The following is a 15,966-nucleotide window of genomic DNA, read 5'->3' as shown; positions in this document are numbered from 1 at the left end:
ATGGTGGCTCATGCCTATAATCTCAGTACTGTGGGAGGCTGACGCAGGAAGATTACTTGAACCCAGGAGTTTGAGACCAGCCTGGGAAACAAGGCGAGGCCCTATGTCTACAAAAAAAAAAAAAAAAAATTCAAAAATTAGTCAGGAGATGTGGTATGTGCCTGTAATTCCAGCTACTCGGGAGGCTAAGGCAGGAGGATCAGTTGAGCACAGAAGGTCAAGGCTGGAGTGAACTGTGTTCATGCCACTGCACTCCAGTCTGGGAGACAAAACAAGACCTCCACTAAACACAATATCTTTTTTATTGACTTCATAGCTTTGCCTTTTGTAGAATGACAGAGAGCTGAAAACATGCCTTTTCAGACTGGCTTCTTTCACTTAGTAATATGCATTTAAGGTTCCTTCATGCCTTTTCATGGAAATGTGCTTTTCATAGCACATTCCTTTTAGCACTGAATAATATCTGCATATCTTTGTTGGTGAGGTATCAGAGTTTTCAGCCCATTTTTAATTGGGTTGTTTATTATTTTTTAATTCTAAGAGTTCTTTGTATATTTTGGACAACAGTCCTTTATTAGATGCGGTTTTCACAAATATTGTCTTCCAGTGTGTGGCACATCTTACCCTTTTCTTGACACTGTCTTTCATGGAGCAGAAGTTTTTAATTTTTAAAGTCCAGTTTATCAATTATTTCTTTCACGGATCATGCCTCTGGTGTTGTATCTAAAATGTCACCACCATATCCAAGGTCATTTAGGTTTTCTCCTATGTTACCTTCTAGGATGTTTATAGGTTTGCATTTTACATTGAGGTCTATGATCCATTTTGAATTAATATTTGTAAAGGGTATAAAGTCTGTGTCCAGATTAATTTTTTTGGTGTATGAATGTCCAGTTGTTCCAGCACCATTTGTTCAAAATATTGTTTTTGCTTCTTTATTATAGATCAGGTTATATAAATGTGGGTTGATTTCTGGGCTCTCTATTCTGTTCCACTGATCTATTTGTCTATTATTTTGCCAATACCACAATATCTTGATTACTGTAGCATTATAGTAGGTTTTAAAGTGAAATAGGTCATTCAACTTTGTTCTTCTTCAATAATATTGTGTTGGCTATTCTGGGTCTTTTGCCTTATTAGAATCAGTTTGTCAATATCCACAAAGTTACTTGCTGAAATACTGAAAACTATTGCAATAAATCTATAGACCATGTTGGAAAGAACTGACATATTCACAATATTGAACCTTCTTATCCATGAACATGGAACATCTCTCCATTTATTAGTTGTTTGATTTCTTTCATAAGAGTTGTATAGTTTTCCTCATATAGATCTCATAGACATTTTGTTAAGTTTATACCTAAGTATTTCATTTTAGGGAGTGTTGATGTTAACGGCATTGTGTTTTTAATTTCAAATTCTGCTTGTTCATTGCTAGTATATCAGAAAGCAACTGACTTTTGTACATTAACCATTTTTCTAGCAACCTTGCTATAATTACTTATTAGTTCCAGGAGTTTTTTTGTTGATTCTTTTGGATTTTCTACAATACATGGTCATATAATCTGGGAACAAAGAAGTCTTATTGCTCCATCCCAAATCTGTATACCTCTCATCTCTGTTTCTTGTCTTACTGCATTAGCTAGAACTTCCAGTATGATGGTGAAAAGCAGTGGTGAGAGGGGACACTTTGCCTTCCTCCTGATCTTACTGGGAAAGCTTCTAGCTTTTTCACCATTAAATATGATGTTAGCTATTAAGTTTTTGTACATATTCTTTATCAAGTTGACGAAGTTCCCCCTCTATTCCTAGTTTGCTGATAATTTTTATCATGAATGGGTGTTGGATTTCATCAAATTCTTTTCTTGTATCTACTGACATGATGATATGATTTTTCTCTTCTAGCTTTTTGATGTGGCAGATTACATTAATTGATTTTCAAATGTTGAACCAGCTTTGCATACCTGGGTAAATCCCCTTGGTCTTGGTTTATAATTCTTTTTATACATTGTTGGATTTAATTTGCTAGTATTTTGTTGAGGATTTTTCAACTATATTCATGTAATTTCCTTTTCTTTTTAAATTTTAAATAAAATTTACTGAGCTATTATTTATATAGAATATATTACATTCATTTAAGGTGCAGATTTTATGTGTATTGGCACTTATACGCAACATCAATTACTGTCACAAGCAAGGTACATGTCAGTCCATTTTCTGCTGCTATCATGGAATACCACACACTAGATAATTTGTAAAAAAAAGATGTATTTGGCTCACAGTTCTTGTGGCTGGAAGTCCAAGATCAAGGGGCTGTATCTGATAAGGGCCTTCTTGCTGCATCATAACATGACAGAAGGTATCACATGGTGAGAGACTGCACGCCTGAGAAAAGTCACCTCTTAAAAGTTTCACCTCTTAATATCACCACAATGCCAATTAAATTCCAATATGAGTTTTGGAGGGGACATTCAAACCACAGCAGTACAGAACATTTTTATTACCCCCAAAAGATTTCTTGTGTCTCTTTGTAGTTCATTCCTTCCTCCACTCTGAACCATGGGTAACCACTGGTCTACTTTCTGTCACTGTAAGTTAGTTTGCATTTTCTAAAATTTTATGTAAATAGCCATACAGCATGCACTGTCTTTTCTTTGGTTTCTTTCAACCTAATGATTTTGAAATTCATTTATGTTATTACCTAAATGTAACGGTTCATTCCTTTTTATTGTTGAGTAGCACTGTATAATATATATATGTCTTGTTTTGTTTATGTACCTATTAATGAATATTTAGTTTATGATTTTTTCTATTATGAACATTTTTGAACATTCATGTGCTAGTCTTTGTATGGATACTGGTTTTTATTTCTCTTGGGTAAGTATCCAGGATATGATCTTAGTGGGTCGTAAGTTAGGTGTATGTTCAACTGTTTAAGTAAAACAGTAAATGTAAAATGGTAAAATCATTTGACGTTTTACCATTTTACACTCTTATCAGATGTGTATAGGAGTTCTAGTTACTGTACATCCTCACTAATACTTGATACCATCAGTAGTTTTAATTTTAGTGAGTCTAGTAGGTCCAAGAGGTATCTTACTGTGATTTTAGTTTACGTTTCCTCAGAAACTAATGACATTGAGAATTTTTTTATGTCTTTGTTAGCCATTTAATATCTCCTTTCATAAAGTGTCTGTTCAAATCTTTTGTGTGTTATAAAAATTGAGTTGTCTTCATTACTGAGTTCTTTATATGTTCTTGATAGGCATCCCTAAAACATAAACACATGTACTTTCTTCTCCTCTGTGACTTGTATTTTCATTCTTAATGATGTCTTTTGAATAGCATGAGTAATTTTGATGAAGTCCAACTTGTCAACGTTCCCTTTTAAAGTTCATGTTTTCTGTATTTTATTTTTTTGCAGTTTTTATGTACTTTTAATGAGCTAGAAAATGCATACTATAAATAGAATATACAAATGATTTTATACAGATAAAGCATTAAAAAATCACAAATTCTATATTTGGTTATCCACAGTCTATAAAATAATACTTCCAAATTACTTTTTTTTTTATTATACTTTAAGTTCTAGGGTACATGTGCACAATGTGCAGGTTTGCTACATATGTATACATGTGCCATATTGGTGTGCTGCACCCATTAACTCGTCATTTACATTAGGTATATCTCCTAATGCTATCCTTCCCCCCTCTACCCCTCCCCACAATAGGACCCGGTGTGTGATGTTCCCTTCCTGTGTCCAAGTGATCTCATTGTTCAGTTCCCACCTATGAGTGAGAACATGCAGTGTTTGGTTTTCTGTTCTTGTGATAGTTTGCTGAGAATGATGGTTTCCAGCTGCATCCATGTCCCTACAAAGGACACAAACTCATCCTTTTTTATGGCTGCATAGTATTCCATGGTGTATATGTGCCACATTTTCTTAATCCAGAATGTCACTGATGGACATTTGGGTTGATTTCAAGTCTTTGCTATTGTGAATAGTGCTGCATTAAACATACATGAGCATGTGTCTTTGTAGCAGCATGATTTATAATCCTTTGGGTATATTCCCAGTAATGGGATGGCTGCGTCAAATGGTATTTCTAGTTCTAGATCCTTGAGGAATCGACACACTGTTTTCCACAATGGTTGAACTAGTTTGCAGTCCCACCAATAGTGTAAAAGTGTTCCTATTTCTCCACATCCTCTCCAGTACCTGTTGTTTCCTGATTTTTTAATGATTGCGATTCTAACTGGTGAGAGATGGTATCTCATTGTGGTTTTGTTTTGCATTTCTCTGATGGCGAGTGATGATGAGCATTTTTTCATGTGTCTGTTGGCTGTATGAATGTCTTCTCTTGAGAAGTGTCTGTTCATATTCTTTGCCCACTTTTTGATGGGGTTGTTTTTTTCTTGTAAATTTGTTTGAGTTCTTTGTAGGTTCTGGATATTAGCCCTTTGTCAGATGAATAGATTGCAAAAAAAATTTCTCCCATTCTGTAGGTTGCCTGTTCATTCTGATGGCAGTTTCTTTTGCTGTGCAGAAGCTGTTTAGTTAAATTAGATCCCATTGGTCAATTTTGGCTTTTGTTGCCATTGCTTTTGGTGTTTTAGACATGAAGTCCTTGCCCATTCCTATGTCCTGAATAGTATTACCTAGGTTTTCTTCTAGGGTTTTTATGGTTTTAGGTCTAACATTTAAGTCTCTAATCCATCTTGAATTAATTTTTGTATAAGGAGTAAGGAAAGGATCCAGTTTCAGCTTTCTACATATGGCTAGCCAATTTTCCCAGCACCATTTATTAAATAGGGGATCCTTTCCCCATTTCTTGTTTTTCTCAGGTTTCTCAAAGATCAGATGGCTTTAGATGTGTAGTATTATTTCTGAGGGCTCTGTTCTGTTCCATTGGTCTATATCTCTGTTTTGGTACCAGTACCATGCTGTTTTGGTTACTGTAGCCTTGTAGTATAGTTTGAAGTCAGGTAGCGTGATGCCTCCAACTTTGTTCCTTTGGCTTAGGATTGTCTTGGCAATGCGGGCTCTTTTTTGGTTCCATATGAACTTTAAAGCAGTTTTTTTCCAATTCTGTGAAGAAAGTCATTGGTAGCTTAATGGGGATGGCATTGAATCTATAAATTACCTTGGACAGTATGGCCATTTTCACAATATTGATTCTTCCTGTCCATGAGCATGGTATGTTCTTCCATTTGTTTGTATCCTCCTTTATTTCACTGAGCAGTGGTTTGTAGTTCTCCTTGAAGAGGTCCTTTACATCCCTTGTAAGTTGGATTCCTAGGTATTTTATTCTCTTTGAGGCTATTGTGAATGGGAGTTCATTCATGATGTGGCTCTCCATTTGTCTGTTACTGGTGTATAAGAATGCTTGTGATTTTTGCACATTTATTTTGTATCCTGAGACTTTGCTGAACTTGCTTATCAGCTTAAGGAGATTTTGGGCTGAGACGATGGGGTTTTCTTAAATCACAATCATGTCATCTGCAAACAGGGACAATTTGACCTCTTCTTTTCCTATTTGAATACCCTTTATTTCTTTCTCTTGCCTGATTGCCCTAGCCAGAACTTCCAACACTATGTTGAATAGGAGTGGTGAGAAAGGGCATCCCTGTTTTTGTGCCAGTTTTCAAAGGGAATGCTTCCAGTTTTTGTCCATTCAGTAGGATATTGGCTGTGGGTTTGTCATAAATAGCTCTTATTATTTTGAGATACGTCCCATCAATACCAAATTTATTGAGAGTTTTTAGCATGAAGGGCTGTTGAATTTTGTCAAAGGCCTTTTCTGCATCTATTGAGATAATCATGTGGTTTTTGTCTGTGGTTCTGTTTATATGCTGGATTATGTTTATTGATTTGCATATGTTGAACCAGCCTTGCATCCCTGGGATGAAGCCCACTTGATCATGGTGGATAAGCTTTTTGATGTGCTGCTGGATTCGGTTTGCCAGTATTTTATTGAGGATTTTTGCATCGATGTTCATCACGGATATTGGTCTAAAATTCTCTTTTTTTTGTTGTGTCTCTGCCAGGCTTTGGTATCAGGATGATGTTGGCCTCATAATTCTGTATTTTAATTAAGAAATCTTTGCCTAGTCCTTGTTTTCTTCTAGAAGCTTTATAGTTTTAACCTTTATATTTAGGCCAATAAGTCTTTTGATTTTATTTCTAGGCCTGCTGTGAGGCATATTATCTACTACTGAATAACAAATTACTCCAAAATTTAGCAGTTAAAGCAACAAATAAATTCCTGGTCTCACACAGCTTGTAAGTCATGAATTTGGAAGTGGCTTAGCTGGATGGGTCGGGTTCAGGGCCTCATGAGGTTATAGTCAAACTGTTGGCCGTGCCTGTAGCCCTCAGTGGTCTGGGGCCAAAAGTTCTGCTTGCAGGGTGGCTTACTCACATACCTGTTGACAGAAGGTCTCAGCTTCTTGCTGTATGGAACTCTCTACAAGGCTGTCTGGTGTCCTCACAACTTTACTCCTGGCTTTCTCTAGAGCAAATGATCTAAGCAAGAACTAGTGAGGAAGACATCAAGGTGTTTCTTATAACTTAGTATCAAAATGTCACACCATTGCTTCAACTTCATTCTATTCATTAGAAGTCTGTCTCTAAGTCCATCTCACATTGAAGGTGATAGGAGTTGATTTATATCTTTTTTTTTTTTTTTTTTTAGGTGGAGTCTCCCTTTGTTGCCCAGGCTGGAGTGCAGTAGTATAATCTTGGCTCACTGCCACCTCCACCTCCCAATTCAAGTGATTCTCCTGCCTTAGCCTCCCTAGTAGCTGGGACTACATGCATGCGCCACTGTGCCTGTTTTTTTTTTGTTTTGTTTTGTTTTTGTATTTTTAGTAGAGATGAGGTTTCACCATGTTGGCCAGGCTGGTCTCAAATTCCTGACCTCAAGTGATCTGCCCACCTCAGCCTCCCAAAGTGTTGGGATTACAGGTGTGAGCCACCACGCCCAGCCAATTCATACCTTTTTTGGGGATGAGTATCAAAGAATTTGTAGGCATATTTTGAACAACTAATTGAGATAAAGTTCAAAGTTCATTTCCTTCCCATGTGGATATCCAGTTGTTCTACCATAATTTGTTGAAAAGATTTTTTTAACCCATAGGTGGCATTATGAGTTCTACTTTCTTTTCCAGATGAATATTATTCATATTTCAAAAGCAAACTGAATTTTTTAAAAGTCAAGCCTACAGCAAAAGATTATTGAAAATACATAAATGAAAAATTCAAATGATGGTATTAATTCTAATAATGTACTTTCTATAATTCTGCATTTTCAATTTTCAATTGCAATAGTTAATACAGTCTTCGGACATTAATGTTGGAAGACATCTAAGACATTAGCTAATTTACCGCAGTTGTATTATAAATATTGAAGCAGAAGTGTTAGGAAACTAAATTAATGGTTCAGGATATAATACAAGATACAGGCAGATCTGAGAATATTAGCTATTTAATAGCCTGGCTTGGTAATCTAACAGTCAAATTAATTTTTTTTTTGAGATGGAGTCTTCCTCTGTTGCTCAGGCTGGAGTGCAATGGCACAATCTCAGCTCACTGCAACCTCCACTTCCTGGTTCAAGCAATTCTCTTGCTTCAGCCTCCTGAGTAGCTGGGATTACAGGTGCCTGTCACCACATCCAGCTAATTTTTGTATTTTTAGTAGAGATGGGGTTTCACCATCTTGGCCAGGCTGGTCTCAAACTCCTGACTTCAAGTGATCTGCCCCCCACTGGCGTCCCAAAGTGCTGGGATAACAGGCGTGAGCCATCACACCCGGCCACTTTCCTTTTCTTGTAATGTCCTTGGTTTTGAAGTTAAGGTAACGCTGGCCTCATAAAAAGAGTTAAGAAGAATCTTCTCTATTTCTATCTTCTGGAAGAGACTGTCAAGTGTTGGTATAATTTCTCACTTAAGTGCTTGGTAGAATTCACCAGTAAACCCACGTGGGCCTGATGTTTTTGTTTTCAAAGGTTATTATTGACTAAGTATCTTTAATAGATAGAGGCCTATCCAGGTTGTCTATTTCTTCTTGTGTGAGTTTAGATAGATTGTATCTTTCAAGGAGTTAGTCCATTTCATTTAGTTATCAAATTTGTGAGCACATAGTTGCTCATAATATTCTCTTACCTTTTTAATGTCCATAAGATCTGTGGTAGTCTCCTCTCTTTAATTTCTATTATTAGTAATTTGTGTCCTTTTTTTTTTTTCATAGTCTGGCTGGAGACTTACTGATTTTAATGATCTTTTCAAAGAACCAGCTTTTGGTTTCATCATTTTTTTTCTATTCATTTCCTGTTTTCAGTTTCATTGATTTACGTTCTAATTCTTATTATTTCTTTTCTTCCATTTACTTTGAACAATTTTCTCTTCTTTTTCTTGTTTCCCAAGGTAGAAGCTTAGGTGACTGATTTTAGATCTTTCTTCTAGTATATGCATTCAATACTACAAATTTCCCTATAAGCACTGCTTTCAATGCATCCTACACATTTTGATAAGGTGTATTTTCAGTGTCATTTAGTTCAAAATATTATTAGATTTCTCTTGAGCTTTCTTCTTTGACCCATGTGTTATTTAGAAGTGTGTTTAGAGATTTTCCAGTTATTTTTGTTACTATTTTTAGTTTAATTCCACTGTGGTCTGAGAGCAGATGGTTGTATGATTTCTATTAGTTTAAATTTGTCAAGAATCGTTTTATGGTTCAGATTGTGGTCTCTACTGGTGAATGTTCCCTGCAAGATTGAGAAGAATGTGCATTCTTCTGTTTTTAGATCAAGTAGTCTATATAGATATATGTCCATTATATCTAGTTAATGGTGTTGTTGAGTTCACCTTCACCCCTACTGATTTTCTGCCTGCTGAATCCGTCCATTACTGACAGAGGGGTGTGGAAGATCCAACTCTACCAGCAGATTTATCTATTTCTCCTTGCAGTTCTAGCAGTTTTTGCCACACATACTTGTTGATTGTCTGCTGTTAGGTGCATACACATTAACGACTGTTGCGTCTGTTTGAAAAATTGACCCCTTTATCATTATGTAATGTCCTTCTTTATCTTTGATAACTGTCCTTGCTTTGAAGTCTGCCATGTCTGGAAATTAATATAACTACTCTTGCTTTATTTTGATTAGTGTTAGCACGGTATATTTTTCTCCATCTCTCTACTCTTAATTTATGTGTGTCTTTATATTTAAAGTCGATTTCCTATAGACAACCTATAGTTGGGTCTTGTTTTTAGATCTACTCTGGTAATCCCTGTCTTAATTGATGCATTTAGACTACTGAAGTTAAAGTGACTTTTGGTATAGTTGGATTAGTATCTACCATATTTGTTACTATTTTCTATTTGCTGCCTTTGTTTTTTGTTACTATTTTTGTCTTCCACTCTTTTTCTACCCTTTGTGGTTTTAAACGAGCATTTTATAAGATTCCATTTTCTCTCCTTTCTTAGCATATCAATTACACTTCTTTTTTACTTTTTTAGTGGTCACCATAGAGTTTGCTACGTACATTTACAACTAATCCAAGGCCACTTTCAAATTACACCATAGTGCTTCATTGATAGTGTGAGTATCTTATAATAACAAAACATCCAAATTCCTCCCTACTATCCCTTGTATTATTGCTGTCATTCATTTCACCTATATATAAGCATATATGTATATACTTTATATAAATACATAAACATATATTATTGCTATTATTATTTTGAACAAACTGTTGTCTGTCAGAACAACTAAGAATAAGGGAAGTAAAAGTTTTTATTTAACCTTCACTCACTCTTCTTTTGATATTCTTCCTTTCTTTATGTAGACCCAAGTTTCTGACCCATATGATTTTCCTTCTCCCTATAGAACTTCTTTTAGCATTTTTCGCAAATGCAGATCTACTGGCAATAAATTCTTTCTAGTTGTGTTTGACTGAGAAAGTCTTTATTTCTCTTTCACTTTTAAAGGACTGTTTCACACGGTAAAGAATTTTAGGTTAAGTGGGTTGTCTCAACACTAAACATTTCACTCCATTCTCTTCTCGTTTGTATGGTTTGTGAGGTGAAGTCACACATAATTCTTATTTTTTTCTCCTCCATAGACAAAGTGATTTTTCCCTCTGGCTTTTTCATGATTTATTTCTTCACCTTTGATTTTCAATAGTTTGAAAATTATATGCCTCAGGGTAGTTTTGGGGGCATTTACTCTACTTGGTGTTCTCTGAGCTTCCTGGATATGTGGTTTGATATCTGACATAAATTTGGGAAAATTCTCTGTCATTATTATTTCAAATATTTCGTTCCTTTCTCTCTTTTCATTCTGGTATTCCATTATACATATATGACACCTTTTGTTGTTGTCCCACAGTCTTATTCTGTTCTGACGTTTTGTTTTGTTTTTAGTTGTTTGTGTTGTCCCACAGTCTTATTCTGTTCTGATGTTTTTGTTTTGTTTTTAGTCTTTGTTCTCTTTGCTCTGTAGTTTTGGAGGTTTCTATTGATTTGTCTGCAAGCTTAAAGATTGTTTCCTCAGCCATGTCCTGTTTGCTAATAATCCCACCGTGGTTTTGATCTCTAGTACTTCTTTTTAGTTCTTTTTCAGGATTTCCATCTCTCTGCTTACACTGCCTATCTGTTCTTGCATGCTGCCTATTTTAGCCATTGCAGCCCTTAGCCTATTAATCATAATTGCTTTAAATTCCCAGTCTGATCATTCCTTCATCCCTGCCATGTCAGGTTCTGATGCTTGCTCTGTCTTTTTGAACGTTTTTTTGGTCATTTACTATGACTTGTAATTTTTTCTCGATAGCTGTACATGATGTACCAAGTAAAAGGAACTGCTGTAAATGGGTCTTTATTAATGTGGTGTTAAGGTGTGGGGAGGTCAAGTGTTCCATTGTCCTGTGTTTAGGTCCCACTTTTTAGTGAGTCTATGCCTCTGGATTGTGAACTTCACAAATGCTTCTTGGTTTTTCCTCTTGGATAGGATAGATGCAGTGGGCTAGAGTTGGGTATTTCTCTTGCCCTAGTCCAGTTAGGCTCTGATAAAATCTCAGCACATCAGGTGAGACTCTGGTTAAGTAGTTGCTCCTTCTTAAGAACAAGAGTACTCTGGCATATTTCAAAATGGTTCCTTTTCTTCTCCCTGTCCTGGAAGCACAAGCAGATTTTTCCCTAATATTTACTATAGGAGCCTAGTTGAGCTCCTGGAGGTAAAACAAAAGTGGTGCTCCCTATGACTGGGTTCCCTAGGAGTTTTAAACTCTCAGACTTGGCCACATTGAACCTCCAACAATTCATCAATTATAGTTCAAATCTTCCTACTTCAACACTAGTTCCTATGGCAGTTTCCATTCACGAGTCTCTGTTCCAGTAATCCATGACTCCTTGTATTTGCCTGTCTCCCCAATCTTGGGGGCAGAGGTTTTCCCTATGTCTTCACCTCTCTTGTGGATCCCAGAAGAGCTATTGATTTTTCAGTCTGTTCAGTTTTGTACTTATTTTTAGGACAGAGTTGTGACTTCTAAGGTCCTTCCATGTGGAACCAGAAACCAGAAGTCAGATTTATCTACCCAGACTTTTCAGGGACACTGACTCTAAGCTCATTCTACTCCTTGGGGACCCGTAATGTCACTACATGTTCTAGCTGTCTGAGTGGAGGCTTTATGGGGATTAAGTTATAAAAGGAAATTAGATCCAGTGACTGCACAAGACCATCGGTGGTTATATCCTCAGCTTTCTGAATGCATAGTTTGAGTAGATATACTTTAAAACTAGCAGAATCCGCACTGTTTTTCTGATTTCTGCAAAGATACAGGGGTAGAAATTCCATCACATCCTCAGTATACTTGCATATTTGTTTTATGAAAAGATGTATGTATTTGAGAGGTTAACAGTAGATTGTAAACTTAATCAGGTGATAACTGCTAATGTGCAGGTTTCCAGATACATCCTCATTCACCAGAAGAAAATTAATGCAGCTCCTGGTACGTCATATGTAGTTACAGAACTATGTAATGCTTTTATCTCTACCTCAATAAGCAGAAACCACTGGAAGTAGTTTTCTGTCATCTAGCAGAGATGCCATTAAAGCCTCACTGTCTTATTTCAGGGATATCAACCTCTTGGCTGTCATACTCCCACAGGATATCATCTCGATGACATAAGGCTAAATGTATGTAGTGGGTAAGAACTGAAAGTATCTTAGCTGCCTTGATAAGTCACATGCATGTCAAAGTATGGGAGACAGAATCCATGAAAATTCAGAGACCAGCCACCTCAATGAAGTTTCTAAGGGCCCTGAAGTCTGTGCATTTCAGAGAAATTCCTTCCATGTCAAAGAGAAACTTTTTACCTTGCACTCTTTGTAACCAAGAAGGGGCAGAAGTCTGCTACACTGCTTTCGTGGCAACACAGAGGACATGTGTATGTGCTGCAAAGCATTTGGTATAGTGTCACATATGAGTCAGGCCCAGACTAAGGGAAGACTCTGCAACTTCTCCAAACTGATGCCACGTGGGGCTCTGTTTCAGAAGATCTAAAGGTACTCAAAGCGTGTACAGCAGATTCAAATGCTGTAGAGTGCCTTTGGTGCACTCCAATACAGGCCTCCAGTGCTTTGGAGTAGAGCCATGTCTTCTTCAAACAGTAGCTAATCTCCTTTGGAAAAAATGCTCTTGGTTTACTTTTACCTCAGTTTACCTTGGTTTATTTTTCCTACCTTTTACTTTTAGAGACTTCAATTTTGACCAAAGAACATCAAGTGATCATCAGACCTAAAGTGGGTGTTATCTAACGTACCAAACAATAAAGTTGAACAAGTGCAATCATACTCCATTATCAAAAGAAGTAGTCTGTAAGAGACAAGCCTCAAGCAGGCTGTGAATAAGCAGGTAGATTGTATGAACAGATGGTTCATATTCTCAGTGCATCTTTTTCTTTCCCATTTCTTCCTCAGATTACACCCATGGACTCTGGAGGAGTTCCCTATCACCAGCTGACTGAGGAAGAAAACATTCAAATTTGGTTTAGAGATGGTTCCTCATGTTGGCACCACCTGGAAGTGAAAAGCTGAATAATATCCCCACAAAGGGATAGCTTTGACATAGAAAGAAATCTTCACAGTGAGTCGAATTTCCAGAAATATATCTATCTAATTTTCTACTTTTTGGAAAAGAAAAAATGATAAGACACATTGAACTACACCAAATTATGTGTAGCAACTGACGGTTGGCCTGGATGATAAGGTACTTGAAAAAAATAAAACTGGAGGATTGGTGACAAGGAAGTCTGGAGAAAAGGTGATGGATGGACTTCTCAGAATGGATAGAGAGCATGAGACTATCTTCATCCCACTTGAATAAAAACCAAACGGCATATCCCACAAAATGGCTCTTGCTAATCAAAGGGCTAAGAGAACTCTATAGGAAGTGGGCATGATATCAGGAACAGAGGTCATGAATAGGCTAAACAGCATAGGCTTCCCATTGCCAAGGCTTATATGCCTATCATCACTGCTGAGTCCTCAGTTGGCCAACACCCTGGATCAACAGAGAGCTTTCATCGTAACAAAATAGTCCAAGGAGACAAGCCATCCACCAAGAGGTTGAGGATTAATTCCTTTTACTAGGGTGGCTAGCAGCAATCTGTCTACACTAGGATTAGCACCCAGTTATCCTAGATATGGATTTACCATCTCTGCCCACATCATTCTGCCAGTATCACCATCTGTGGACTTACTCACTATTATGGTATTTCACACAATATTGCCTGCCAAGAAGTGAGACAAGAGACTCACCCCACAGAATTCATCAATCTTACTGTGTATCCCATCAGCCCAGTCATGTTTCAGTTGTTCCACCTACCGAGTAAGTTAATAACACCATCATTGTAGCAAGCAAAAAGTTTGATAAGATCTTTGAAAAGAAGCATAAATGCTGCATTTATGACACCATTTGTTAGTTCGTTTGGATGCACCTAGAAAAATAGAAAAATTTAATATTAGCTGCATATCAAGTCATAATTTTTCTTGAATCACATTAAAATGTCTCGAATTACTACTAAGAAATTCATGAATATTCTACAAACATTTAGTAACCCTACCAATATCAAAAGATGGACTACATATGTTTTTGCTTCAATTTAAGTCAATGAAGTTAGTCTTATCAATTAAAAGACAGATATATGTGCATATATATATGTCTTTATATAGATTAATCCATAGATTATTCAAATTTGACTTTTGAACATCTGGTGTTTTGTTACTTTTACTGTTATGTTACATTTCTTCCACTTCTCCTATCTAATAGTTTCTGTGAAAGAATTCAGACTCCAGGGTCCTGCAATGACTCACTGTGGAAGGATAGCATGGGGAATACCTTAGTCAGCTACCTCTAAAATAACTCTAGAGACTCGTAACTGTTCATCCATTCCAAACTACTATAATCATCAACACAAAGGTGCGTAATTTCTCCCTATTCCTCAATCCTTTTCTTTTTCCCTTTATGACTTTCTCTTTCAAGACAGAACCCTTACTAAGGGCAAGGAAAGTAAAGAAAAATAAATGAAAAAAAGAAAAACAAGTTAAAAGGCAATTCGACAGATACTTAGTGAAGTCTTTATTGTAAAATCTGTTAAAAAATAAGATGGTTTGCAGCTTTTATGAAATTTCACAGGAGTTAGGTGTTGTGATTTGCACCCAATTATATACTAAACCATACAATCATAACAGAGACACTAAGTTACTAAAATTTGAGGAAAACCTTTGTTGTGGGCAACTACCAAAATACAAAAAGGCTGAACAATATGAGTTAAGAATGTCTCTCCATGTCAAAATATTTTATTTTCATGAATCAGATTTCAGATTTTTTTTTTTTTTTTTTTTTTTTTTTTTTGAGACAGAGTCTCACTCTGTTGTCCAGACTGGAGTGCAGCGGCATGATCTCAGTTCACTGCTACCTCTGCCTCCCAGGTTCAAGCGATCCTCTCACCTCAGCCTCCCAAGTAGCTAGGATTACAGGCATGTACCACCACATCTGGCTAATTTTTTTTTTTTTTTTTTTTTTGTACTTTTAGTAGAGACAGGGTTTCACCATGTTGGCCAGGCTGCTCTCAAACTCCTGACCTCAAGTGATCTACCCGCCTTGGCCTCCCAAAGTTTGGGATTAGAGGTGTGAGCCATGCCCGGTCTCAAGACTCTTCAAAATTAATTTTTTTATTTTAAGATAACTCTAAATTTACATGCAGTGTAAGAAGGAACACAGAAAGATCCCATATACCATTTACCCAGTTTATCCTAATGGTAACATCCTATAAAACTATAGTACAATATCATAACCAGGATATTGACAATGAAACAATTCACTAATTTATCTAAGATTAAACACAATTATTTGGTGGATAGTGTGATTTAAGCAATCCACATAAAATGGTTTCTAGGCCAGGCATGGTGGCTCACGCCTGTAATCCCAGAACTTTGGGAGGCCGAGGCGGGCAGATCATGAGGTAAGGAGATCAAGACCATCCTGGATAGCACGGTGAGATGCCATCTCTACTGAAAATGCAGAAAATTGGCCAGGCGTGATGGCGGGTGCCTATAGTACCAGCTGCTTAGGAGGCTGATGCAGTAGAATGGCGTGAACCCGAGAGGCGGAGCTTGCAGTGAGCGGAGATCGCGCCACTGCACTTCAGCCTGGGTGACAGAATGAGACTCCGTCTCAAAAATAAAATAAAATAAAATAAAATAAAATAAAATAAAATAAAATAAAATAAAATAAAATATTTCTAACAGCAGGTCAAGTTATTTAGCTGCCTGAAGGCACATCCTGCAGATACTTCATCGTGTCAAGTACAATAGGAAGCCACTATCCTACCAGAACATGAAGTTCCAGGAATGTACTATTCATATTTTTCCATGACGTATGTAAACACCTGGTAAACTGCTTAG

General features: G+C 36.7%; 1 protein-coding gene across 27 annotated transcripts in view; it reads right to left on the bottom strand.

The window, feature by feature from the left end:
* Positions 1-15,966, bottom strand: part of SNAP91 (synaptosome associated protein 91) — a 150,639-nt gene that overhangs the window by 90,181 nt on the left and 44,492 nt on the right. For all 27 annotated transcript variants that reach the window (XR_012095080.1, XR_012095079.1, XM_073022602.1 and 24 more), the window contains exon 7: positions 13,886-13,997. Coding sequence is in view for 25 of the 27 variants with exons in the window: in XM_073022602.1 (XP_072878703.1) it covers positions 13,886-13,997 (112 nt within the window). In the remaining 2 variants the exon portion in view is untranslated. The remainder of the gene's footprint in view (positions 1-13,885; positions 13,998-15,966) is intronic.

This window comes from Chlorocebus sabaeus, chromosome 13 (genome assembly GCF_047675955.1).
Source record: "Chlorocebus sabaeus isolate Y175 chromosome 13, mChlSab1.0.hap1, whole genome shotgun sequence".
Taxonomy (NCBI): domain Eukaryota; kingdom Metazoa; phylum Chordata; class Mammalia; order Primates; family Cercopithecidae; genus Chlorocebus; species Chlorocebus sabaeus.
The sequence above is the reverse complement of the archived record's forward strand: the minus strand, read 5'-3'. Positions and strand labels throughout refer to the sequence as shown.